General features: G+C 41.1%; 1 protein-coding gene across 3 annotated transcripts; it reads right to left on the bottom strand.

Annotated features, from left to right (window-relative positions):
- Nucleotides 1–38: 38 nt before the first annotated feature.
- On the bottom strand, nt 39–3,175 carry LOC113349555 (eukaryotic translation initiation factor 5B-like). 3 transcript variants are annotated; one of them, XR_003360252.1, is made up of 5 exons: nt 2,835–3,175; nt 1,148–1,859; nt 805–883; nt 540–719; nt 39–435 (listed from the first exon to the last, which is right to left on the bottom strand). XR_003360252.1 is itself a non-coding variant. In XM_026593526.1 (2 exons), the coding sequence occupies exons 1-2, from the start codon at nt 3,144–3,146 to the stop codon at nt 1,338–1,340; spliced, it is 834 nt and encodes a 277-aa protein (XP_026449311.1). In that variant the 5' UTR covers nt 3,147–3,175; the 3' UTR covers nt 997–1,337. The 3 variants fall into 3 exon arrangements, 1 of the variants encoding a protein (XP_026449311.1); XR_003360253.1 differs by having other exon boundaries at nt 805–878; XM_026593526.1 differs by lacking the exons at nt 39–435; nt 540–719; nt 805–883 and having other exon boundaries at nt 997–1,859.
- Nucleotides 3,176–26,728: the final 23,553 nt, after the last annotated feature.

The raw sequence follows: 26,728 nt of genomic DNA, 5'->3' as shown, positions 1-26,728 counted from the left end.
AATTAACATTATTGTGAGGTGATTGATATAAGTGGCAAAATCACTATTACATGTCTAAACTACTAAGAAATCGAAAAAGTATTTTGAATCATACCATGAGCAGATAAAATAAAGAATGACAATGACAATCACTTATGTCACTTCTACAGCAGCTACAATACAAGAAATAAAATAAAAAACGGACTTGGTTCCCAATCATAATGAATTTTGCAGCCCAACTCAGAAACAAGAGAAAAGATACTTGGTCAGACTCCACTACTTCCCTAAAATCAGCATACCACATATTTACTTTCCCTTAAAAGATAGGTAGTGCCTTCCTGTATCTCTTAGGCTCTCACATATTTACCCTCCTTGAACACTGCATTACCTTCTTTTTGCCAGCAGCCACAATTTTCTCCCCATCGTCCATGTCCCACGAATCCACAATTCATTATCCTGTCGTACATGACATCAACAGATAGCTTAAATAGGCGAAACCAGAATACACTTTCAAATGCCAAAGAGCAGAAAACAGATTTGGTCTTTAACACCCCACCAACCTTAACAAAAGATACAAGCTCAACTTCATAATAGACAGTTGAACCAGGAGGAACAACAGCAAGCTCCTGGTGAGACCCTAAAGAGCAAAAAGCATACTCGGGCATAATAGTCACCAGCGCCAACTCACCTTTTTTCACAGTCATTACAGCTTTATCAAATCCATCCATCAATAACTTTACCTGATCAACAAAACAAATTTGTTAGTCATCTCTATGCCAAGCACAAGAAGTAATAGCACACAAAGAGAAAATGACTGAGCAGTACCGTTATCTGTCTTGAACTTGAACCTTGTGGCCATATTTCAAAACTACCCTTCTATCTTGTAGCTTGCCAATCAACTTCACTAGAAAAACAAAACACAGGAATTCGGAATATTTCTCACTTTCAACATCACAGGAGATCAAACCTACTACATACAGCATGTATTCTTCATCTTGTCAACATGTACGAGGCAAGTGACCGGTAGACACATAATTTTAGTTTTGGATGGAATAAAACAAGCATACATACAGATAACATGCTAAGAAGAAGCAATAATAAACAAGAGGGCCAGGTAAAGACTGTAATTTAAGTTGTAAATTCAGATAATCTACAGCACATTTTGTACCTGCCCCAGGTCAGGAGTTTCTATATCATACTTAATCGCAAACGTCTTCTAACGCCATTTGACTTTCTTCTAGATTTCCACTTAACTGGAAGCAAGTTTCCTCATGAGGCACACTTGCTTGGAAATCTTCTGATACATTCTTAACCGTAGGAACAGCAGGAATCTCATCTTTCTCCTTAGACTTATCCTCTTATTCCATCTTCGCAGCATCGCCTTGCACTTCCTCTACTTTTTTCTTAGACTTTTTCAAAACCTTCTTAAGCTTTTTGACTTTCTTCAAATCTTCCTCCTTATCTACTTTATTTTTGATCGGACTTACTTGAGTACCTTCTGATACTTTCCCCGCCATAGGGACAGCAACAATCTCTTTTTCATCCTCAAAGTTATCCTTCTCTTCTTCATCAAATTCTGTATTTGGATGACATCTTTTCTCCTTTATTGCAGCACCCCCTTGCACTTCCTTCACTTTTTTCTTTGACCTTTTCAGAATCTTCGTAGGGTTTTTGGATGTCCTGGATTCTTCTTCCTTCTCCAACTCTTCCTCTTGTTCCACAAGATCCCTTGATGAAGCTTTCTTCTTGTGTTTGCCAGCTTCACTTTTGTCAACAACTTTTGTTACCTTTGGTAGAGCAACTAAACTCTCTGTAGCCCTTTCTGGACACAAAGTTACTTCTTCACTTTGTGAGTCCTCCTTTGCACACATATTAGATGCCTGGTTATAAATCAAATAATCAAATTGAAAGTATATAAAAACCTACACTGAGAGAAGGAAATACACACCCCATTTATGTAAATAATTGAAAAATATGTTTGAATAAGTAATCAAAACACAGCGGTGATCTATCGTCAATTAAACAACGTTGGCTCGAAACTCTTTCTGGCATAAAACAAAAGGATCAAGTGACTTTAAAAAACTCTAAATAATTCGTACGATAGATGTCAGGGTTAAACTAATCGGCAAACACAAGTTTGTGAAATGGACAAAGTCCACAGCAGAGTTGAGCGGCCCATAGCCCTTAGTTATTAAGATCTGATTCTTATGAATAAGTAGCGGTTATCTATTAAAGTCATCCATAATAGTAACTAAGCATCCAGGTCGCAGGAAATCCATGGAAGAAGCCTGTACAACAGAGAATGATCTGACGCAGTTTTAACTTAAGCTGACAATTTCCTCAACAGCTTAACCAAGTTCCAAGTGGAAAAATAAGCATAATAGCTTTCCAGCTAAAAAAAACAAACAGAAGTAACTGAACACACACCTATCTTGATTCTTGCCATTGGAAATACAAAGACAGCTTGATGGCAGCCAACACACAGTCCTAAACTGCTTAAGACTGAACAGCAAACCACACATACCTTTCCTAAGATGTGCTTCTTTTTGTTTAACAACCAACGTCTGGTCATCCCATAAAAATATTCTCCATAAACATATTAGACACCAGAAAGTTACTTCCTACACTCTGTATTCGTCTTGTAAACATGTATGAGGCAAGTAACTGATACACACATAATTTTTGCTTTAGAAAGAATAAACCAAGCTTACATGAAGCTAACATGCTAAGGAGAGGCAGGAATAAACAAAATGGCTAGGTAGATTGTGTAATCTAAGTTGTAAATTTGGATAATCTACAGCATATATCATTCATTAACTGAACAAAGGAATACTAAATAGTGAGCTATCATATACCTGCAACAGTTCAGGAGTTTCTGCATCATGCTTGATAACAAGCTTCTTCTTAAGCCTTTTGGCATTCTTCAACTCGTCCACCGTATCTGAAGGAACATTCTTCACCAAAGGGATATCAGCAATCTCCTTTACTTCCTTGCCGTTATCCATCTCTTCCATCTTTGCACTACCTTGCACTTCCTCTATTTTTTTCTTTGCCTTTTTTAAAACCTTCTTAGGCTTTTTGACTTTATGAGACTCTTGCACCTTATCTAAAACAACTTCCCTCATGAGCAGACTGGCTTGACTGTCTCCTGATGCATTTTCAGCCATAGGAATAACAACAATCTCCTCTTCCTCCTTGGACTTATCCTCTTTTTCCTTCTTCCCAGCATCACCTAGCACTTCCTCTGATTTTTTCTTGGACTTTTTCAAAACCTTCTTTGGCTTTTTGATTTCCTTAAAATCTTCCCCTGTATCTAAAGTTATTTTCCTCTTAAGCGCACTTACTTGACTACCTTCTAATACTCTCCCCCCCATAGGGACAGCAACAATCTCTTTTTCTTCCTCACACTTACCCTTCTCTTCTTCATCAAATTCTGTATTTGGATGACATCTTTTCTCCTTTATTGCAGCACCCTCTTTTTCCTTCTTCCCAGCATCACCTAGCACTTCCTCTGAAGCTTCTGTCACTTCGAGAATGTGAACACACAAACCACGAGGGGATCCGAATGCTCACAATCAATCATCATCATCTAAAGAGATTTGTGATGATGATATCATGGTGTTGATTCATTGGCTCAAAACCTTCGGGTTTATCATGGCCTCATCTAACAACTCCATGCGAGGCATTTGCACACGGGATATAAGTACAAGCAAAGAAAACAAAACGTATAAGTAAAGATCCATGGAGCTAAATAAATGTAAAGTGCTGAAATGTAAATAAGACCAAGGTTTACGTGGTTCAGCACTAAGGCCTACGTCCACGGGGTTTGTTGTTTTACTATGTTCTTCACGATTACACGAATAGTCGAATGACTTTTTGGGTTTACATGTTTCTCTCTTCTAACTGATTAACTTACACTTGCAATCTTTCTCTCTCTCTCTCCTTCCCTTCCTGATTTTTCCGATCCCCTTTCCCCTTGGTGGAGACGGGGTATTTATAAGGTTAGAATGTGGGACCCATCTCTGAAGACCGTGGGAACCTTATCTTCTTGTGTCCTTGCGTCTATCACGCGGAGGTCTGCGTTTGCCCCTTGATCCCGCAGAGGCATCCTCGCTCGTTCCACAGGTTGATCGACACGTACACTGCTCAGAGTGTTTAATGTGGGTAGTTGAGGGGTCTGCTCGTGTCAGACAAGTGTCTTCTGCCCCTGTCACGTCCGTGTCAGCTAACTTTCTCTCCACCGTTGATCTTAGCTTCTCTTTTGGGGATGAGATAAAGTAACTCCTCGGGGTTTATTTGGTGTTTCGTGACGCATCATGTTTTGATGTTTTGGCCTACATGCTTTCCACGTATATTTTTATATACACGTGTCTGATAGTGAGATATATGTGTACACAATTTGCCCCTTTTCTTCGGGCTTGAATGTCTAATGGGTGCCTTGAAGAAAAACTATCGTCGCATATTCTTCTCACTCCTAATAACTTCTCCTAGATACTTGGGCACGTCTTTTATTCGTGCATTAACTGCTTATGTAACGGGCACGTTTCCCATTCCTCCATTAATTTCCTTCTCTTTCTTTCGGGTATTTTAAGGATAGAAAGAAAATTTAATTTCATTCTTCCTAAACACTCTCTCAGTTTTCATTCTTTGTTTTTCAGCCCTTAAATTCTCTGTCTGTCTTCATTGAACCTGTGATCTTAAATTCTCTGTCAGTCTTCATTGAACCTGTGATCTTAAATTCTCTCCACCTTAGCATTAATCACGCCCGCTTCCACTGTTTGTTTCTTCTACTGCTGTTTTTGCCGGTAAGTTTTTCTTTTCTTTATTTCCACTGTTTTACGCTGTGTTGATTTGTAAATTCTCTGCTACTGTTGTTCCTTGTTTGTGATGAAGAACTTCTTCTGATGCTTGCATACTAGTTTGCCCCTGTTCTTCATCTTAAATTAAGGAAGCCACTGTTTTGAGGGTATGAATTTTATGAAATTTTGAGCATGTATACTAATTTTAGGGTTTCTGCGTTATCGTGTGTGTATTGCTATTGATGTGGTTTTTTGATCTTTGGTAATGTTTTTGAATGTGTGTAACTTGTTCTTGATTTTAATCTTTTCGCAGCCATGTCTGACCGTCCGCGGCTTACTTATCAGACTCCTGATTCTGGGCTATCGAGATCTCCTCCGCGTAGAGAGTCTCAAGATGATGTTCGTCGGAGTCGAGTTTCTTCTGGAGCGAAGGCCTCGTCTTCTAGGGAAGAGATTCCTCCGACAATTCCTTCTGGTTCCCGAAGAGTCTTCGATCGCGCAGCGTCTCGTCCTCGTGATGATACTAGGAGTACGCAGGCTCCGCCTCGTGCTGTTGCTTTTGACGTTCCTCCTCTACGTTCGTTAGTGCCCGAGCATCATCTGCAGTCTCCTCCAACTTTTAAAGGGAAGAATACGAAGGGTGTAGTTCCGAGGGCTGAATCTTCAAAGAATCCTCCTGTGAAGAGAAAAGCTTCCGAAGCGTTCATTAGTTCATCCGGCCCCACCGAGGAGGATGAGGCTGCCCCCTTGATACGCAGTGTCTCGGTTAGTAAGAAAAAAGTAACCTTCAAGAATATTGATCTCGAAATATTCAAGGAAAAGCATGAGCTTCAAGCCTTCGGGGTTCGTTTCTATGCCCCTGAGGATGATATTACTTATGAGCTTATCTCAAAGTATAAGTTCGATGAATTTCATTTGTTAACGACGGTTGGAGCGTTCAAAGCTGGTCTTATGCTGCCGTTGTACAAATCAGGTGATTCCTTCTACTATGACGTGCTCGTTAGTCGTGAAGGCTCTTCCACCAATACTCACAGCCGTTCCGTATCCCAACTATCGGGGAATATCTCCGCGCCCTGAAGGAGTGCTATCTGCGGAGTAAGGGGGAGACGTCGATGACTTGCTACGTCCCCAATCCTGCGGAGAAGGAATGGTATACTCCTGAGAATTTCAATAACTCCTTCGGTGATTACGTCAATAGTAGGAACCGCAAGCCGTGGAGTGTCAGCCTTCGGAATCTCCCTGCTCCTCGGGGCGATATTCGTCTGTTAAATGAGGTCAGCGATGCCAAGCTGAAGTATGTTCCTGGCACGGAGGGGTCTAGTCATCGGAAACTCTTCCCAGCGCGGGAGAGGATCAAGCGCGATCATGACTACTAGTGGCACGCCACCGTTATCGAAATAGTTGGTCCGTGGGATTACGGTTGGATTCCTGGTCCCCGCGGTTGGCGGCCTACCGAGAGTAGCAAGCCACGCGAGTCTCCTCCTGCTCGTTATGGAGATTTCTGTCCCTGGCGTTTGAACTTTGCGGGTATGAATTTTCCTTATGCCCTTGACGTCGTAGAGGGAGACGAGGAGGAAGGTTCGGGTGCTATACTTCCACCAAAGAATACCTCAACTGCTCAGGTACGCGGATTCTAGCTGCGCTTTTCCTCTTTTAGAAATTCATCAGTCGGGAAAAATAATTCTTTTTGTGGTGTTGGTTTCAGGTGTTGAAGAAGAAAAAGATTAAGCTGAAGCAGTCTTCTACTATTGTCATGGGCGAGGCTGAGGCCCAAGAAGAAGTTACTAGTCCAGTGAAGGAAGAGTTTGCTGAGGATGAGGAGATTACAGATGGGGAGGAACGTACTGGTACCTCCCCTATCAATGTCGAAGAAGAGGTCTTCGTTGGTCATGTTGGTGATGAAGGAAGGAACAAAGCCGTGGTGGCTGATGACGTTGTTATTGGGGACGTTTCCGTCCCTGCTGGTGATGTCGCGGATACCCTTCCCGCCTCTCAAGAATTTTCTTTTGATCGGATGTACTCCACGGGGGAGTTCTTTGACGAAGCCCTCCATTTTCCCGAGGACTTCTCTTTACTTTCCCCCAATGATAATTGGGATGTTCTTGGTGGTGATGGTAATGGAGACGCTACTGTTGAAGATGGTGGTGCGGAGGAGCATGCTGTGCATGTAGGCGCGGAGGAGCATGCCGACATTTGTGCTGAGGGGGCCGTGTCAGAGAAGGGGAAATCGGTCATTGATGCGCCTGCTGATAATCTTCCACAGTCGCCGACATCTGAGGGTGAGGACGCCATCATGGATTGGTTCAAGGAAAAGAATCTTCTATTTGTCTCTCATCCCGCCCCTGTTGTTGCTGGGGAAAAGGAATCTACTGCGTATACCCGTCGCATGATGGAGATGTCTTCTAAGGCGCGGGTGTCTGAAGCCTGGGGAAAAAAGTTGAGTGTTCCCGAAGCTACCCTTGTGCCGGAGCCTCCTACTTCCGTTGCAGATATGATGGCCATCGCCGACGGGTATCAATATGGATTTCCACGGCAGCGTGTCTTGGAGGTAAATTTTCGTACATACTTTTTTTTGACGATCGAATGCTTCGGTGAAATAATGTTTTGTCATCTTGATGTGTAGATGATGAGGAGTGAGTATTGTAACCACGTGCTGTATCAGTTCTTCAAAGCGAAATCTCTGAAGCTCGAGGCTAAGCTTCGTCACAGAGAAAAGGAATTATCTGCGGCTGAGGTGGAAATAGAAGAACTGAAGAAAAGCCTTAAGGAGAAAGAAAAGTTGGGTGAAGCAGAGGCCGGTCTTCGTTCAGAGCTTTTTGCTGTGCGCGCTGAGTTAGAGCAAACTCGCAGCCAAATTTCAACTTTCACAGGTTTGGTTCTTTTTCCCTCGCAGTGTGTCGTCATTCCTCTATTTCTTAGTTGTTCTGTCTGAGTCTCCCCACCCTATCTCCAGTGGGTGGCGTCCCCGAGCTGATATGTGATAGACACATTTTTGTGTCTAATTTGTCCTCAATGTCCGTATTGTTGGCACTCGATTTTGTACTAATTTTGTTATTTTATGTATTTGTAGGTATTTTTTTGGAAATAAATATTTTAAGAAAATTCGGCTCGAAAAGTTGATTTTGGCACCCGGAGGACAAGTGTTATTCGGACTCTCGCTTTTGGATAAGGGGCGACCACTGGATAAGGGGCGACCTTCTTTCGGAATTCAAAATTTGTTTTGGCGGGAAAATTCTTTCCTTTACTGGCAGATTTTCAATTCGACATTTGAAGGTGTTTTAACGAGATTAAAGAGCTGAGACTTAATGGGTATATGTGATATGAGTATATGAAGATATTATGGTGGTTGGGATCGATCAAATTTGTCCAGAAAATCAATTCCCAATCAAAACAGAGAAAAGAATATCGTCTCATTTTTGGAAAGAAAATCACGTAAAAGATGTTGCATGTTTGTGTATTTAAGCCCATATATTCTCCTAGGATGCGTATCAATCAGTTTATGAAGATTTCCAAGACAATTAACGTACACAGAGGAAGAAATAAGAAATAATTCTCAAAAATATTTTTCTTCATTGTGAAGATTTTTGAGGAGTTATGGCGAGATTCAATGAGGATTAAGTGTATAAATAGCTTGCTAATATCACAGGGAAGGGCTGTCGAGAGTTGGGAGGAGAGAAGGAACGCTGCAGATCGAGAACCATGATTTCTCTCTGCTGCTGCTGCTGCCATTGATGAAGATGAAGAACACGAAGAACGGACTCGCAGAAGCAGTCGTTTATCAACAGTGTCTAAGACGCACACTTGTGGGTCGTAGTTCTTCGTACAACAGCAGTTACCATTTATCGTTCTTTTTGTAACAGCTGAACAGCGCCTTTGCAACAGTTATTTCTGTTGCGATTTTTCTGTTCAATTGTTTTACTCATTTTTATCATTTGTAAACAACTTTTTGAGCAATAAATAATTATTTTGAGAGCATTTTTACTATGATGAGCTAAAACCCAACACTGGGACGACGGAGGAGGCCAAACTTCATACTTGGGGTAATTTCATTTAATTCTTTTTTATGACTTTTGCATTAATTTAAAATTGAAATATGATTTGAATTAATTGGTTGTTATTTAATTTGATGATGTATGCTTGGCTTAAGTGTTTTGATACATCATGCTTAGGACTTACAATCAATGTTTTGAGAATCAATCTTGGCAATAAATTAGAGTCGATATATTTAATATATTTTTTGAGCTATTATTGATAAAAGAATTATTATTTGAACCTTAAGAAATGAAATTGGCGTAATCCTAGTCCCAGTACCTCTCGCCCATTGTGACAAATATTGTGTATATATTTTCATTTTTAAATCTTTACAAGTCCGAGCAACGAACTTTTACTTACCTCTTGAAAAATACTATAACAAAATGGCGCCGCTGCCGGGGACTTGTATATAGATTGATTTATTTTTTTAGGTTTATTATTATTTTATTTTTTAGAATTGTTTGTTCCCTTTTATGTTTCTTTTTGTCTTTATTTTGCAGGTTCAAAGTGAAAACTAAGGACTTGGAGAGGAAAAATCTTAAAGCGAAAAGAGAAGAAAAAAAGGACAATTTTAGGATTTAATTTTTAATTTTTTTTTTAGAGTGTGTGAGGAAAACTGTAATTTTTTTTTCTTTATTTATTTATTTGGACTTTGGACTGGACTCTTGGACTTTGTTATTATTTTTTTTTAACCCTACGGAAGGGTATTATTATTAAAAAAAAAAATTATATAAACTGTGTGCAGGGAAGGACGACGATTACTATATCGTCTCGGCCCCTCGGGTTCGTACACGGCATAGGAGTCGTGGCCCGAGTCGACGACAACGGTTCATCGCCCGTCTGGTACAGGAGGTAAGTCCAATCGAAACACCCGCGAATCTTCTGCAAGCGGGTTACTGTCTGCCTTAAGGTGATAATTGTTTGAGGACGAACCGGACTGTCTTTATTTTCCTAGTAAAGGGAAAGGCCTGGCCTAAACAAGATAAGGGTTCGGATTTCATCACCGTTCCCTTCTTGCCCGCCTTAGGAAAACGAAACCTAACGCGAACCCAAGCTTAAAATTTGGAATAGAACGAGACCGATAGGGTAACGAGCTTAATAGGAAACTCGTTCGAAAAATATTGGTTGCTCTTTAAGCACACTCCAAAGTTCATGATGGTTTCTGTGGGTTGAATGCGTGACTGCGCCGCCTTGTGATAGCGGTGAGGCCTTGGGTATCAAAGCTCCACTGAGCTTCCCTCGCCTCAATTCAACTTACTTTGACTCAGATTGATTCCAGAGGGGTTTGCTCAAATTGCAACGAATTCCCTTTCGAAAGATAGAAGCTGGTCTAGAAACAATCTAAGTGGAGCCATCATGCTTTTTGTTTGCTAGAAATCTTTAGGTTTGTTTTGGTGGAGTCGAGTCGGCTTTGTTTGTGGTTGTGTATAATTCCCTTGCAATTAAGAATGTCGAACTGGTATGATAGAAGCCAATACAATGAGTATCGACCTGAATTTGAATATGTACATCATCAGTTTTATGACCATGGTGGGAATAGTAGTTGGGAACGCCAACCTTTTCAAGGTTATGGTTCATACCATAGTGAGCCCAATTACTATCCACACACGAATTGGTCTTACGAGCAAGAAAATCAGGAATATTATAGTACTAGTCATGCGTTTTTGGAAAATTACTTAAAAACTAGTCCTGATTATGACATTTATAAACCTGTTCAATCTCTAGAAGAAACCTACCAACAAATTCGAAGGGAGTATGAACGTGCAGATAGTTCAAGAGAAGAGAGTACACAACGGTCTAAGATATTCAATGAGACTTGTGAACATATAAGTGTTATGCTCAGTGAAATTCAAGCACGTTTAGAGGTAGAAAATGAACAGTTAGCTAATGCTGCTCGAAATAATCTAAATTTCCAAAATAGGGTTTCTAATTCTACCCTTGATATCAATAGTGAATATTTGCCTAATTTAGAGGACGAGGTTAGAATTGGTAACACTACTTGTTTTGATAAGGTTCGATCATTTTCATGCTATTATAATGATGATGATGATGAGAATAGTAGTAATGAAGAATCTGAAATATGTAGGCATAGTGATCAGGAATCTATTAATCCAATTGAGCTTTATAGTGATTATATTATTTCTAGTTCAAATCCAAATAATTTTTATGATTATTCACCTATTCAAAAGGACGAGGATTTGATTAGGGATACCACCTTTTTAGACGATGTAGTTCATGATCCTTTAGCCTACATAGTATTGGACAATCCATTATTTGATGAACTTATTAGTGGATCGGAGGAAGTAACTATGATTAACACCTTAGTTAATGAGCCTTTACTAGAAACTTTTTATCATAATCCTTTATATGATGGTGGTTTAGAGGAACCAGTTTATCCTGAGAATCACCCACAAGATTACAACTTAGAAAAATCAATTGCCCATTTTCAAGAATCTGATGACATAGAAATTAGGGAAGTTGTGACCAGTCTATCTAGAGACACTGAAGACTCTAAGTTTGGGGGTAATCATCATTCTCCGTGTACTTTAACTCTTAGAAAGATCCCTTACTTGGGACTTGACATCAATGCCTCAACCATCTTACAAGATTATCTTCATACTCGTTTTCCCGAACCTCATGATGTCCAGGAAGAATTTCAGTCGTTAGAAACCCATCCTCTGGTTGATGTGGTTTGCCCAGGATATGATACCCAGATTGACTTTGTTTTCCCACCAAATACTTTTCTACCAATTGTGGGAACATATAAATTTCAGATGTGTCAATTATTAAGTTTTGAGACTAAACCTAATTACTTTAGGAGATTAGGGTCGACACATCTGTTTAAGGAAGACCACCACTCTCGTTGTGGTCAACTGTGTAAGTCAAATCTGATTGACTTTAAGGATCCCCATTTATTCAGGTTGTTATTATTTTTAATTGAGTTTTTCCAGACTTTTAAACCTGAACTGTTGGATCTTAGCTATGAGGAAGTGCATCCAATGAAAATTTTCTATCAAGATCCTTTCATAGAACCTGAACCTGAACCACAATGGGACATAGGTATCTTAATCAGGAAACTAGATAAGGGTATGCAGTACATGTTCATTTTCTTGGCTTGTTGCAGATTCCTTTTACTTGTGATAGCTCTATTTGGTTTCGATAACCCACAATTATTTCGGCTATTGCTATATGATTCGAGGAGATTAAACCTTTCTTAGTCTGGCTGAAGACTTTAAACTTAGCACTTCTTGGGAGGTAACCCAATCTCACGCAACACGGTAATATCCTTCCTTATCTCTTTTGCTTCAAGTGGTAACAGTTTCTCCTTGTTCATGCTTTTAGTTTCATCTTTAGAACATTGAGGACAATGTTAGATTTAAGTTTGGGGGTATGGGAGAAACTTTTTAGTTGCGTAATAAATAAACTCCAGAGCCTAGAAATTTATGCGTATTTAGGATAGCACTAACCAATCTAAGTGGATGGAAACATTTTTGTTTTAGGAGTTGAGGAACCAATCTGACTAGATGGAAACATCTATAGAGTCTATTCATAAAAGCACAGAGCTCAGGTGTTAGAAATAACATGATAGTTTCGCCATATCTTGTCGAGTCCTTTTCACTTTCTATTTTTAGTTTTCTTTTATTTCAAGTGATTTGGTGGGGCACACGATTCAAGTTGTTACCTTTGCTAGGGTGAAATAGAGTGACTGAGTTACCTTTTCCAAAAAAAAAAAAACAAAAAAAAAAAAAGACCGGACCAGTTAGACCAATCGGAATAAGTATTAACACTTGGATAGCAATATGCGTGTGTTCTCCCTGTTTCCGTCGCCTAAGCAAGCGTGGAATGCAGGACCCGTGGGAACTATCGTGTAATCTGCTGACAAGAAGCATGCGCTTGGATCCAAAAGATCTATTCATGCCGTTAAGTTTAAAAAAAAATGATTATTGTTATGTGTAGTCAACTGCTGGTTCCCTTGTATTTGCCAGTTTGTTGATCTAGATTTAAGTTATTGACCACTGGTTCCCTTGTATATGCCAGTGTGTTAATATTAGTCAGACCGGTATCTCAGTCATTTAGGTTAGGTTCATCTTGGCAGAGGCCTTCAGACAGATATGGGAAACACCGTTCGCTTTTCAACCATCTACATTTTTCTTTTTCCATCTTCTTAATCTTTTCATGTGATTAGTCTGACTCCGAGTGTGATGTCCATCGTGAAACTATCTTAGTAGAGCTCTGTCACTTATATGAATTTTAGTATGCTTGAGTGCAAACTCGTGTACAGCAATTGGAATTTCGCATCAGGGTTCTTCCTCTTAGAGTCAATAATTGTATGCCAACCAAGGAGGTTCTTTAGTGCTTTCCAAGGTTCTGCGTAGATAGCTAGGGACTGGAGTATTGGTTTTTGTGGGTACACCTCTGATAAACCCACCCGAGATTAACTCGGTCACTTTTCAAGAATAAATTTTGCTCGAGGACTAGCAAATAATAAGTTTGGGGGTATTTGATAGACACATTTTTGTGTCTAATTTGTCCTCAATGTCCGTATTGTTGGCACTCGATTTTGTACTAATTTTGTTATTTTATGTATTTGTAGGTATTTTTTTGGAAATAAATATTTTAAGAAAATTCGGCTCGAAAAGTTGATTTTGGCACCCGGAGGACAAGTGTTATTCGGACTCTCGCTTTTGGATAAGGGGCGACCACTGGATAAGGGGCGACCTTCTTTCGAAATTCAAAATTTGTTTTGGCGGGAAAATTCTTTCCTTTACTGGCAGATTTTCAATTCGACATTTGAAGGTGTTTTAACGAGATTAAAGAGCTGAGACTTAATGGGTATATGTGATATGAGTATATGAAGATATTATGGTGGTTGGGATCGATCAAATTTGTCCAGAAAATCAATTCCCAATCAAAACAGAGAAAAGAATATCGTCTCATTTTTGGAAAGAAAATCACGTAAAAGATGTTGCATGTTTGTGTATTTAAGCCCATATATTCTCCTAGGATGCGTATCAATCAGTTTATGAAGATTTCCAAGACAATTAACGTACACAGAGGAAGAAATAAGAAATAATTCTCAAAAATATTTTTCTTCATTGTGAAGATTTTTGAGGAGTTATGGCGAGATTCAATGAGGATTAAGTGTATAAATAGCTTGCTAATATCACAGGGAAGGGCTGTCGAGAGTTGGGAGGAGAGAAGGAACGCTGCAGATCGAGAACCATGATTTCTCTCTGCTGCTGCTGCTGCCATTGATGAAGATGAAGAACACGAAGAACGGACTCGCAGAAGCAGTCGTTTATCAACAATGTCTAAGACGCACACTCGTGGGTCGTAGTTCTTCGTACAACAGCAGTTACCATTTATCGTTCTTTTTGTAACAGCTGAACAGCGCCTTTGCAACAGTTATTTCTGTTGCGATTTTTCTGTTCAATTGTTTTACTCATTTTTATCATTTGTAAACAACTTTTTGAGCAATAAATAATTATTTTGAGAGCATTTTTACTATGATGAGCTAAAACCCAACACTGGGACGACGGAGGAGGCCAAACTTCATACTTGGGGTAATTTCATTTAATTCTTTTTTATGACTTTTGCATTAATTTAAAATTGAAATATGATTTGAATTAATTGGTTGTTATTTAATTTGATGATGTATGCTTGGCTTAAGTGTTTTGATACATCATGCTTAGGACTTACAATCAATGTTTTGAGAATCAATCTTGGCAATAAATTAGAGTCGATATATTTAATATATTTTTTGAGCTATTATTGATAAAAGAATTATTATTTGAACCTTAAGAAATGAAATTGGCGGAATCCTAGTCCCAGTACCTCTCGCCCATTGTGACAAATATTGTGTATATATTTTCATTTTTAAATCTTTACAAGTCCGAGCAACGAACTTTTACTTACCTCTTGAAAAATACTATAACAATATGGCTTCGAAACGAAAGAGCTCGGCAAAAATCTCGTATTAGAGATCTGGTTGAGAAAATTAAGAATGAAGCCAAGAAATGGGATGCTCGGGCTGAGGTATGGCGCGCGAGGCATGTTCAAATGGTCGACATGCAAAATCTGTACAACCATGATCGTGCTTTATTTAATGGCACGCTGCTGTGGACACGTGATAGTCTGCGGGAAGCCCGTGAGCGTACTTCCTTGGTGGAGTCTAGGATTCAGCTGCTGGAAGAAGAATTACAGAAGGCTCGATCCATTCCTCTTTCAGGGGTCAAGGATAATATGCTCTGTCTTGTCAGAGAAAAAGATAATGCTCGTGCCGAAGTCTGCGCTCTCAGCAATGCTCTTGCCGCATCCCGTGCCGACGTAGCTCGTCAGGCTGAGTCTGAGAGGAATCTTGAAGTGTGTATGTACAGACTTAGCAAAGGGGTCTCAGAGATAAATAAAGAGGTAGACCACCTTCGTCACATGGACTCGATGAAGCAGGTAGAATTAGATGCCTGTCAATTTACTCTCACCAACCTTCAACTAGACTATAAGAAATTATCCGCGGAATATGATCATCTTGATGAAGCGCGAGATGCGGTTGTTAATGAGTATGAAGAGGCTTCGACTTGTGTCGAAGGTATAATCCCATTTCATCGAGTGTGACCGTGTTTTTTTTCTGCGCTAACTCCGTGGTGTTGTATTTTTCAGAGCTCGAGGGACACCTTCGCGTCACAAATGAAAAACTTGAAAAGGCTCAATCTTCCTTAGCGCAGCAGGAAGAACAGACCAATCATTTCAAGAATTTAGCAGCAACCCGCGAGGAGGCTGTTGGTGTTGCTTCTAGAGAAGTGAATCGGCTATCTTCGTTATTATCCCAAGCCCAACAGCGGACAACAGTTATTAAGCACAAGGCTCGTTGTCAATTGGATGAGGAGACGAACAAGATGCTGGAGAGGATAGAACTTGGCCTAAAGAACGAGCATGGTCTCGTGAAGAACTATCCTCGTCGTCCAGTTCCTTCTGCCTTGCCCGGCTCCTCGGGACCCTCTTCTGGTGGGAGCGTCCCTTCAAGTCTTCGGAATAATCCTGCCGATGGGGCAGCAATCTAGGTAGAGACCGCATCATTTTGTAGGGGCCGCGACATCATTATCTTTCCCTTTTTGTAATCATGTAACAAGAATATTTTTTGCTGTAAAAGGAATATTTTTTGATGTGTATCCTTGAATTGGCCTTTCACTTCTTGTAATCATCCTTTATGAAATGGATCCTCTTCTTGATATACCTGCAATGTTGGTTTGTTTTTATTTTAAGCATTTGTGAAAAAACAAAACAAAAATTTTTAAGTGTTTGGGTGCGATACTGAAGGAAGGTACCTTCGTGATCGTCTTGAGACTTGTCACCCCGCTGGCGAATCCTGGGCCAGAGGATTCCCAGACGGTGGGGGCCGGGGCAACGTTCTAGGATATGGGGTTAAAATATTTACACACCCATTCCGTCGACCCGTTTCCTTAAGATTGGTTGGGTATCTCTTTCTGCTGGGTGCCTTCCCCCTGGTCTTACACTTATGGACACTGATGGGGGAGCCCTGAGAGATTGTAGATTAACTACTTTCCCCAATATTGTCGATAGATTCCGCTGACTTGATAATTTGAAAGCTTGTTTGATTGATAAGTTGAGGCCTGCAATTCCTCTTCCAGAGATAGAAACATGTGGAGCGGTCAGGCTCCCTTCTTCTTCTGGTACACTCCAAGCAGATTCAAATCTGCGTTGCTCCTATGGGAAGTATGGTTTGAGCCACTTAACATTCCAAGGATGCCGGAGGACCTCGCCTTTTAGATTACGAAGGTAGTAGGAACCGTTACCCGCAACGTCGTGTATTATAAAAGGTCCTCCCCACGTAGGTGCTAATTTTCCCCATTTCTTTTCTTGATGATACCGTGGGATTGTTCTCAACACATACTGCCCCTCTACAAAATTCCGCAGCTTTACCTTTTTGTTGTACTCCCTTGCTAGTCTTCGTTGATAATTTTCCATCTTTTGTAAAGCTACTTCCCTTCTTCCTTCCAAGTCGTCCAACCTTTCTAACATCATATCTGTTGTGAGGTTTTTCTCCCAAGCCTCGGTCTTCGTGGTTGGCAGGAGGATTTCCGTAGGTATGACTGCTTCAGATCCATAAGTTAGAAGAAACGGGGATTCCCCGGTGGCGGATCTTCGTGTTGTCATGTATGCCCATAATACATTGTGCAGTTGTTCGCACCATCTTCCCTTATGCTCGTCTAATTGTTTTTTGAGTATAAGGGCGAGGGTCTTGTTGGTAGCTTCCGCTTGTCCGTTGCTTTGAGGGTATATGGGGGTGGACTTGTTCTTTCTTATTTTGAAAGTATCGAAGAGCATGTCTATATTTTTCCCCTGTAATTGCTTGCCGTTATCAGATACAATTTCAGCGGGTATACCAAATCTGCAAATGATGTTCTGGAATATGAAAGTAAACACATCCGCGTCTCTGATCCTGGCCAAGGCCTTAGCCTCCACCAATTTACTAAAGTAGTCCGTGGCTACTATCAAAAATCGTCTTTTCCCTGATCCTTCGATGAAAGGCCTGACGATGTCTACGCCCCATTTTGCAAATGGCCACGGGCTATCGACGGAGTTTAACATTGTCGCCGGCGCGTGGATCTTTTTTGCGAAGCGCTGACATTCTTCACATCGTCGGGACATCCTCGCGGCATCCTGTATCATTGTCGGCCAGTAATATCCTTGCGTTTTTGCTTTGTCAGCTAGTGATCTCATGCCGCTATGATTCCCCGCGTCACCATAATGGATATCATTTAGAATCCGATGCCCCTCTTTCCGGGACAAGCAACGTAGTAATGGTCCAAGGAAGGATTTCTTATGCAGGACCCCATCCCGAAGATCATATCTTCCCACTTTGGAGAGTATCTTCCTAGCTTGTTTCTGATCCGCAGGTAAGCTTCCTTTTTCGAGAAAGGCATGTATTGTCACTCTCCAGTCATCTTCGTTGCTGAAGTCTTCGTCTTGATTTTCTCTTGACAGGATATCCTCTTCGTCAAAGTCATTATGGTTGTCTTCTCCTACCTGATCTTCGATATTTTCTTCCACCGTATCTTGATTGGTAGCGAAGGAGAATTGAGATGCAACCGAAGGCTCGTATACCCTTGCTATTTTAATAGCTTCAACATTTTTATCCCTCAGCATGGATGATATATATGCTAGGGCATCCGCGTGCCTGAGGTCCCTTCTGCATAAGTGCCGGAACTTAATGTTCGGGATTTGTGATGCCAATGTTTGGACCAAGGCCATGTAAGCTGAGAGAGTGTCATCGTACACATTATACTCGAGCCCTATTTGCCGTATGACAAGCTGCGAATCACTTGTCAGCCTTACATCGGTTACCCCCATCTCTATTATTATACGGAGGGCGTGTACGACAGCTTCGTATTCAACGATGTTGTTGGTATGCTCTTTTAATTCCAATCTAAGTGCCTGTATAATCCTTTCTCCAGTTGGGGTGATAATGACAATGCCTATTCCTGCTCCTTCCTTATTTTTAGATCCGTCGACGAATACTTCCCATTGTCTTTGACTCGCAGGTTCGAGGATATCCATTGGATCCATGTTTTCTTCCTCGGCTTCTGGTATTCCCTTAATCTCTTCGTCGTTGTCAAGGGGGAGGTCTGCTAAGAAATCCGCCAGAACTTGGGACTTCCGAGAATGTTGAATTTCATGAATGATGTTGAATTGGTCCAGATGGGTGTTCCATTTGGCTATTCGGCCCACTTTTCCCGTGCTTTTGAGGACTGCTTCCAATGGTGCTTTGCATGGGACCCTGACGAGGTGAGTTAGAAAGTAGGTTCTCAGTTTTTGGGTAGCCCATACCAGTGCGAGGATGAGTTGTTCAATCTTAGTATAATTTCTTTCCGCAGAATTGAGGGTCTTGCTGACGTAATAAATAGGCTGTTCTATCTTTGTATTGGTTTTGACTAATACCGCGCTGACTGCGTCCTCTGTTGCTGCTATGTACAGTGCCAAAACCTCGTCAGGGTCTGGCTTCTGCATGATCCGGATTGAGGCTAGATGTTCTTTGATTTTTTGGAATGCTTCCTCACATTCAGCGGTCCATTCGAACCTGCTCCCTTTTTTGAGAATATTGAAGAAATGTTTGCATTTGTCCGAAGACCGTGCAATAAATCTGCCCAACGCTGCTATAGACCCATTGAGCTTCTGCACTTCCTTTAGATTCTTTGGGGACGACATCTCTACTATGGATTGAATCTTCGTTAGGTCTACCTCGATGCCCCTTTTTGTTACCAGATACCCGAGGAACTTCCCCGAGGTGACACCGAAAGTACATTTCTCCGGATTCACTTTCATGTGATGCTGTCTCATTGCTTCGAAGATATTCCTCAGGTCCTGGTGGTGATCTTTAAGCAGCTTGATTTTGACGAGCATGTCGTCAACGTAGACTTCTAGGGTTCCTCCAATCCATGGCTTGAAGATAGCATCGACCATCCTTTGGTATGTTGCCCCTGCGTTTCGAAGTACAAAAGGCATTCTAGTATAGCAATAAAGGCCATGTGGGGTGTAGAACGCTGTGTGTGGCTGATCTTCTTCTGCCATGGCTACTTGGTTGTAACCAGAATATCCATCCATGAATGACAGTTCTTCGTATCCTTCTACTGCATCTACCAGCTGGTCTATGCTCGGCAGGGGATAGCTGTCCTTTGGACATGCCTTGTTGAGATTAGTAAAGTCGATGCATATTCTAACCCCTCCATTTTTCTTAGGAACAATGACCATGTTGGAGATCCAGGTAGGATACTTGACTTCCTTGATAAATCCTGCGTCTAGTAGCTTCCGAAGTTCTGTTTCTACTGCCTCATGATACTCTGGAGCCACTTTTCGTATTTTCTGCTTGAACGGGGGCGTGCCCGGTTTGATGCGTAGTTCATGTTGGATTACTTTTGGGTCAATCCCCGGCATATCTCCTAGCTTCCAGGAGAACACATCCGCATATTCCTTAAGTAATTTGGTTAAGGAATGTTCTCTTCCTTCGTCCATTATGGTCCCGATTTTGATCATCTTCGGGTTTTATTCCGTTCCTATGTTGATTTCCTTTACGGGATCTACTGGTGTGAACAAAGGCTTCGGGTTTCCGAGGACTGGGACGTTCTTTAATTGCTATTTAGCGTGTTTCAGTTCTTCGCTGGTTGTTGAAGTACTTGTTTCTGTGATTAGGACATTATCGTCTTTCGTCAAGCCCTTCCCTGTAGTTTCCTTGAGGAACAGGTCTATGGTCTTCTCTTTCGCGGTTTCTTGATTTTTTACTCTTCGGATTTTTCGCTGCTCTTCTTGCTCATTGTTGATATGATCCTGAGTGTCCTGGCATTCTCGCGTAGTGATCCGATCTCCCTTGATTTCCATTACTCCTTCAGGTGTTGGAAATCTGAGATATTGGTGGTATGTTGCCGCAACTCCTTTGAGCTTATGTATCCATTTTCGTCCAATAATAGCATTGTAGGGGGAAGGGGTGTCCACCACACTGAATCGGGTTTCCAATTTCATGGGCCCTGCGTTAACCTGCAACACGATGTCTCCCAAGGGATTCGTGGCTGCTCCATTGAATCCGTAGATGGTGTGATAAGAGGTCATTAACTGTTCATCATGGAGCTTCATCCGTTTGAATGCATCGTAGAACAGGACGTTTACAGAGCTTCCCCCGTCTATGAGGATCTTTTTGAGGTTACATCCAGCTACTGGTAGTGTTAGGACCAAGGGATCATTATGGTCTTCCATATCTTCTTCGATATCCTCGGCATCGAAGATGATAGGAGATTCCATCCATTCTTCGTGTTCGTCCACCACTATCCCATCGACCTTATATAATTCGCAGCGGTCTTCGAATTGTTTCCGTAACCTCTTTCCAATCTGCGCTGTAAGTGAGGGTCCTGTGGCTTCAGAACACGAGATGGTGTTGATTGTTCGGTTTCCTTCCGGAAGTTGGACTGGTTTGGTTCGCTTGGATCTGTCCTCGGTAACATCCTTTCGTACGTAATGTTTGAGCTCTCCCGCATCAATTAATTTTTGGATCATTATTTTAAGGTTCTTGCACTTTTCGGTCTGGTGTCCGTTGAAACAGTGATATTCACAGTAATCTTTAGACTTCTCGGATCTCGGGGGCTGCTTTCCCTTAGACCATGGCCACTCTAAGTTTTCCCTCCCTTTGATCTCTCGTAGGATACGAGCATAGCTAGCATTGAGTTTCGTGTAAACTTGATCTTCGAATTTTCGGTCACCTGCTCTTCGTTCATCCCTTCGTTCCTTCCTATCTTCGTGAGGTCTCTCCCCTGAGCAACTCCTTTTGGCCCCATTGGTTTGTTCCGCTGAATTGGTGCGGTGAGACATCTGCGGATATGCCCTCGGGTTTTCCCGTTGAATTTCTTCAAGTCGAGCGTGCTTTTCGATAATTATTCGAAGATCTCCCTCTGTCTTAGGCACGCTCCCATGAATTTCAACAAATAGGGGACTCATTCGGTCTAAGCCCCATTTGTAGCAATTGATGCTTACCACTGGGTCCACGCTCCCTATGGCTTGGCAGATCTTGTGCCATCTGTTAGTGTACTCCCTCGTGGTTTCCTTGTAGCCAATCGCTAGTGAAAAGAGCTTATCCATTCCGGTGTTTACAGTCTTGTTGTACATGTACGTTCTTAAGAATTTCTCTGCGAGTTGGTCGTATGAGTGGATGGAGTTTGGTGACAGATTATCGAACCATGATAACGCCGATCCCTTCAGGCTTGACGGGAAGTATCTGCAGAGTACGGCGTCGTTCTGACCCCATCTAGCTAAGACACGGTTGTAGTACCGAATATGTGCAGCAGGGTCGCTGGATCCATCATAGCATTCGAACGTTGGGACAGGGCATTTCAGTGGAATAGGGGTGTTGGCCAAGCGATGAGTTAAGGGCGTGGAGTTAGCTTCTCTCATGACCTCTTCTAACCTCCCCCCGCCTTGTTTATTTTTTAATTGCCTGATCTCGGCCATCATCTCATCTCGTAGTTCTTCCATTGCGCGTTGGTGCCCTAAATTCTTAGGCTCGTTACCGTCTGACTCTCCATCATCATAATCCGGGTCGGATACGCTACTTCCCCTTGTCGCGTCTTCATTAGCCGCTATGACGACTCTACAGTCTCGGTTTGGCTCTGGTGCTTTGGAGTTTGCTTCATCAAGTTGTTGGCTGGTCTTCGTGCTTAGAGCAATCCGCTCCTTTAAATCTTGATTTTCTCTGGCCAACAGGGCTACAACATCTGCGTAAACCTGCTGGCTCTTCCTCAGTTCCTCAAGCTCAGCCATCAGTCGGTGTGATTGGTTGGACCCCTGATTGGGAGTCCCTGCGCGTGCTATTACAGCCATGGTGCCGCCCTCCTCCATGGTCTGCACTAAAGGTGGCAGGGGTTCAGCTTCGGTTGCTGGCATTTCCAAATTGGGGTGAGTGCCCCTCTGCGGTGCTAGAGCCGCCAGTATGGTTTGATTTTGATCATTTGTTGGTGGCATTCCAAAAGTTAGAAGGTGCACGGGTTGGAATGTTCTGGATTCATCCACCCTTTCTCTTGGTTGATTAAGTTGACTCATGGCGCAAGTATTGCTAGCCTCTGCAGCTTTCGGGACTACCGCCGCCGCACCGTACTTTGTCGCTGCTGCTCTGAGAGCCACCGCTGCAACTGAATTAGCGTTCATAGGTGAAGTGATTTCCGCAGTATCTTGCCTTCGACTGGTCATTTTAGCTTTATCTCCTTTCTGCTTGCTTCGGGTGATGACCGGGGTTGTCCTGGGTGTTTCTTTTGACAAAGCTTTGGATTTTCCTGCTTCCTGAGTCTTTTCCATCACGTGTCCTTTTGTTGACAATGAAATCTCGCCGAAACTCGCCTTCTTTACTCACAATACGTTCTTTCTGCATAAGGCATTTCAAACAAAAGAAACGGGAATATCCGCGTGAAGCGGGTTAGTTGGAGAAATACATTCTTCCAGGAGAGAATTAATACACGCAAGTTATAATATACGGGTTAAAGTTTTATTAAAGGAGATCCTTAGTATAAAAACTACGAAAAAACCCCCAGAGAGACGGGTTCGCACGAGATCTAAAGAAAATCGTAAATCCGCGGATTAGAACAATAAATCTTATCGAAGATAAAAGGTGGGTTTTTGAATACAATACAGTTAGCAAATGATCTATACGGTCCGAGCTGATAAATCAGAGCAATCATATGCCAATTTAAAATGAAATCACAGGACAAGATAAATCTTTTGCCGGGACGAAGTCCCTGTTTCTAGCGCCAAATTGTGAACACACAAACCACGAGGGGATCCGAATGCTCACAATCAATCATCATCATCTAAAGAGATTTGTGATGATGATATCCTGGTGTTGATTCATTGGCTCAAAACCTTCGGGTTTATCATGGCCTCATCTAACAACTCCATGCGAGGCATTTGCACACGGGATATAAGTACAAGCAAAGAAAACAAAACGTATAAGTAAAGATCCATGGAGCTAAATAAATGTAAAATGCTGAAATGTAAATACGACCAAGGTTTACGTGGTTCAGCACTAAGGCCTACGTCCACAGGGTTTGTTGTTTTACTATGTTCTTCACGATTACACGAATAGTCGAATGACTTTTGGGTTTACATGTTTCTCTCTTCTAAATGATTAACTTACACTTGCAATCTCTCTCTCTCTCCTTCCCTTCCTGATTTTTCCGATCCCCTTTCCCCTTGGTGGAGACGGGGTATTTATAAGGTTAGAATGTGGGACCCATCTATGAAGACCGTTGGAACCTTATCTTCTTGTGTCCTTGCGTCTATCACGCGGAGGTCTGCGTTTTCCCCTTGATCCCGCAGAGGCATCCTCTATTCCACAGGTTGATCGACACGTACACTGCTCAGAGTGTTTAATGTGGGTAGTTGAGGGGTCTGCTCGTGTCAGACAAGTGTCTTCTGCCCCTGTCACGTCCGTGTCAGCTAACTTTCTCTCCACCGTTGATCTTAGCTTCTCTTTTGGGGATGAGATAAAGTAACTCCTCGGGGTTTATTTGGTGTTTCGTGACGCATCATGTTTTGATGTTTTGGCCTGCATGCTTTCCACGTATCTTTTTATATACACGTGTCTGATAGTGAGATATATGTGTACAACCTTCATAGCTCAACTCTAAGGACAATATCCTCGGTAGCTACACTTCGAGGCGAAGAGTCACACCACTCGTAGGTGAAGATTCTTTGTCACTCCGCTTCGAGGCTAAGAACCTTCATCGCTCCGCTCTGAGGCGAAGAGCCTCCATCGTTCTAATATGGAAAGCCTTTGTCATTTAGAGGATCGATTCCTCTGTTATGATCGTTCTTGGTCAGTATCTTAACCTATGTCACTTTGAATCTCTCGTCCAACCCAAGAATCTTTAACGTCGAGTCTTTGCGATGCAGTAGTATGAAACTTCACTAGGTGTGCCAAGCCTTTATGGTAGGCCTCTTTAGGCCAGGTTTTTCCAAAGCACCTCTTCAGGCCCGTCTTTGCCAAAGCGCCTCTTCAGGCCCGACCATGTTTTGTCCCCCCATAGACGAATATACGTACTTATCTCGCTATATACTAACGTCCTTGAAAATGAGAAGGTACCAAGTATGCCGCCAACTTTTTTGTTCAGAAATATGTACGGACAAACTTGTCACAATCAGTAGTAAATATTCGATACCTGATATGTAAACGAGTTTACTTGAACGATCTCAAAAATCAATATCCAAGAATCACCTAATATGTACCGAAGTATATCTGAACCCAGTTCAAACAAGAGCATGTCTTGTAATCGATGTTTCAGGATATGAATTATCAAAATAAATCTTGTAGGTTCATCACAGTCTTTTAGGCTTAAAACCCGTCTAGGTTGATTAACGTACTAGTTGTGATATTTCTATTATAAAGATAAAAAACTTAAATAATACACAAGACACTAGAAATTTGTTTAACGAGGATAACTGCAATGTGCAGAATAACCCCGAGACCAGTACAGAACTTGAACACCATAATGTATTAAGACACTACAGACACTATCCAACTATCATACCTTGGACAGGAATGTAATTGAGATCTAATCGACCCTATGAGCTTCAATTTTGATCCTTTAAATCTCTTGGATCTTGCATGACCCTAAGCAATACGATTCAATAGCTGTCTTCCTTTACATGCCTAGGTGTTGACTTTTGATTATTCAGCCTCTAGCATAAATCTCATTTGATTCCTTCAGAAATATATTCGATAAAGTTAATAGAATTATATGCTTATGAGGGATCTTCAAGGAAAGAAGATATCAAGCAAACTCAATAATTATGATAACCTACTATCTTCAAAAGTTATAGAGATTCCTAATCGATTTCACCTCACAAGAAAAATATAAAAAAATCAAACTAGAAGTGATTTAGATATTTATCTTGTGGAATCACAAAGTCTGAGACGAAGAGTACTTTTTGATTTATATCTATCGTTTTCCTAATCTATAGTATCAATAAGAACAAGATTTGGATAATAAGGAACTTTCATGTAAAATGTAGACTGACCCGGCTTCACGAATCCCTGCATGAAGTCTTTCAAAGTTGTAAGCTAATATAGTTTCACCATAAGAAACCTAGATTTTAGAGGATGGTGTAGTCGCAACTAGAACACGAAAATGCCAGGACTGAGATTCTAATATGTAAGTCATAATTATATTTATATTTATGAACAAAGCATGGTAGCTTACAAGTAAAGCTAAGTTCATGGACTAGTTTCAGTGTTAACGACATACTTTGTCATTGAGCAAGCTTAACTTCTCCATATATATTGATCATGTAAACATGTGAGGTCATATGATCAGAGAAATTAATTGTGCAGTTAAACATTTCTGATGACCTTAAATGTGTCTCTATCGGAACCAACAATGCTCATGACGAAATAAAATAACATAATGATTTGTTTTTTTAACCCTCTAAGTGGAATTTCTGGTCTCTTGATATGACATTGAAAATTTCAAGACTAGAGATCTCTAAGTAATCGAGTTTTCGTTCAAGAAAATCACATCAAGCAGGTAAAAGAATCTGTGGAGCCTTAATGATCATATTGGAGACATAGGGTTTAGTGAATTTGTGTGTTTAAAGTGAGGTGACAATAGTCTCTAGCCATGATGTGGTTATAAAATTTAATCTCTCACAAATACTCATAGCTTTATCTTCTGATAATCCACAAGAATTCATAATGTATGACACTATCGATGATGACGAAGAAGAAGGGAGAAGGATAAGAAGAGGTGTTGGGATCCATGAAGGATGAATAAAGCAGTAACACTTACAGTAAAAGAAAATAGGGTTTTAGTGAGGATTTGGGTATGTCTTTAGATATGTTATGAGTAAAACTTGTATCACGGTTATGAGGTTTCTTTAATTTAAAAAACAAAGATTTTTCAAGTTAGCTTGTATTCTAGTTAGACCGTTTTTCTCCTTCCAAGGATGATTAGAGAAAGCACTATGGTGAACCTATGGCTGAGGAAAATATATGGTTTCTCTGGCTTGAGGGGGGAAAACAACCACTATGACGCCATGCTATTTGGGGGCAGAAATCTAGTTTTCACCCAAATTAAATAATTGGAAACTCGATTTCCACCAAGCCAAATCTTGACTTTGACTCCGCGAAAACTGAGGTTCTGGCCTGGAGGACTATGAAAGTATATAGAAAAAAATGCACATTTTCCTTCATTTCTTCGTTTTTTATATATCTTCTTCTCACTACGAGGAAAGTACTTTATATTGTAAGACCAACTAATAGTATGAAGTACGAACCCGTAAATTTGGTCCAAGCATATTCTACATTTTGTGTCAGTAGAATTATGAAGTTGTAATTGTTAATATCGTTTGAGCTTAATTGTAAAGTTAAAATT

This window comes from Papaver somniferum, chromosome 2, assembly GCF_003573695.1.
Source record: "Papaver somniferum cultivar HN1 chromosome 2, ASM357369v1, whole genome shotgun sequence".
NCBI lineage: Eukaryota > Viridiplantae > Streptophyta > Magnoliopsida > Ranunculales > Papaveraceae > Papaver > Papaver somniferum.
The sequence above is the reverse complement of the archived record's forward strand: the minus strand, read 5'-3'. Positions and strand labels throughout refer to the sequence as shown.

Coding starts and splice junctions, on each gene's coding strand:
- LOC113349555 (XM_026593526.1), bottom strand. CDS start 3,146: ATGGCTGAAAATGCATCAGGAGACAGTCAAGCCAGTCTGCTCATGAGG. Junction 1,860..2,834: donor AAACTCCTGAACTGTTGCAG/GTATATGATAGC, acceptor ATTTATAACCAG/GCATCTAATATGTGTGCAAA.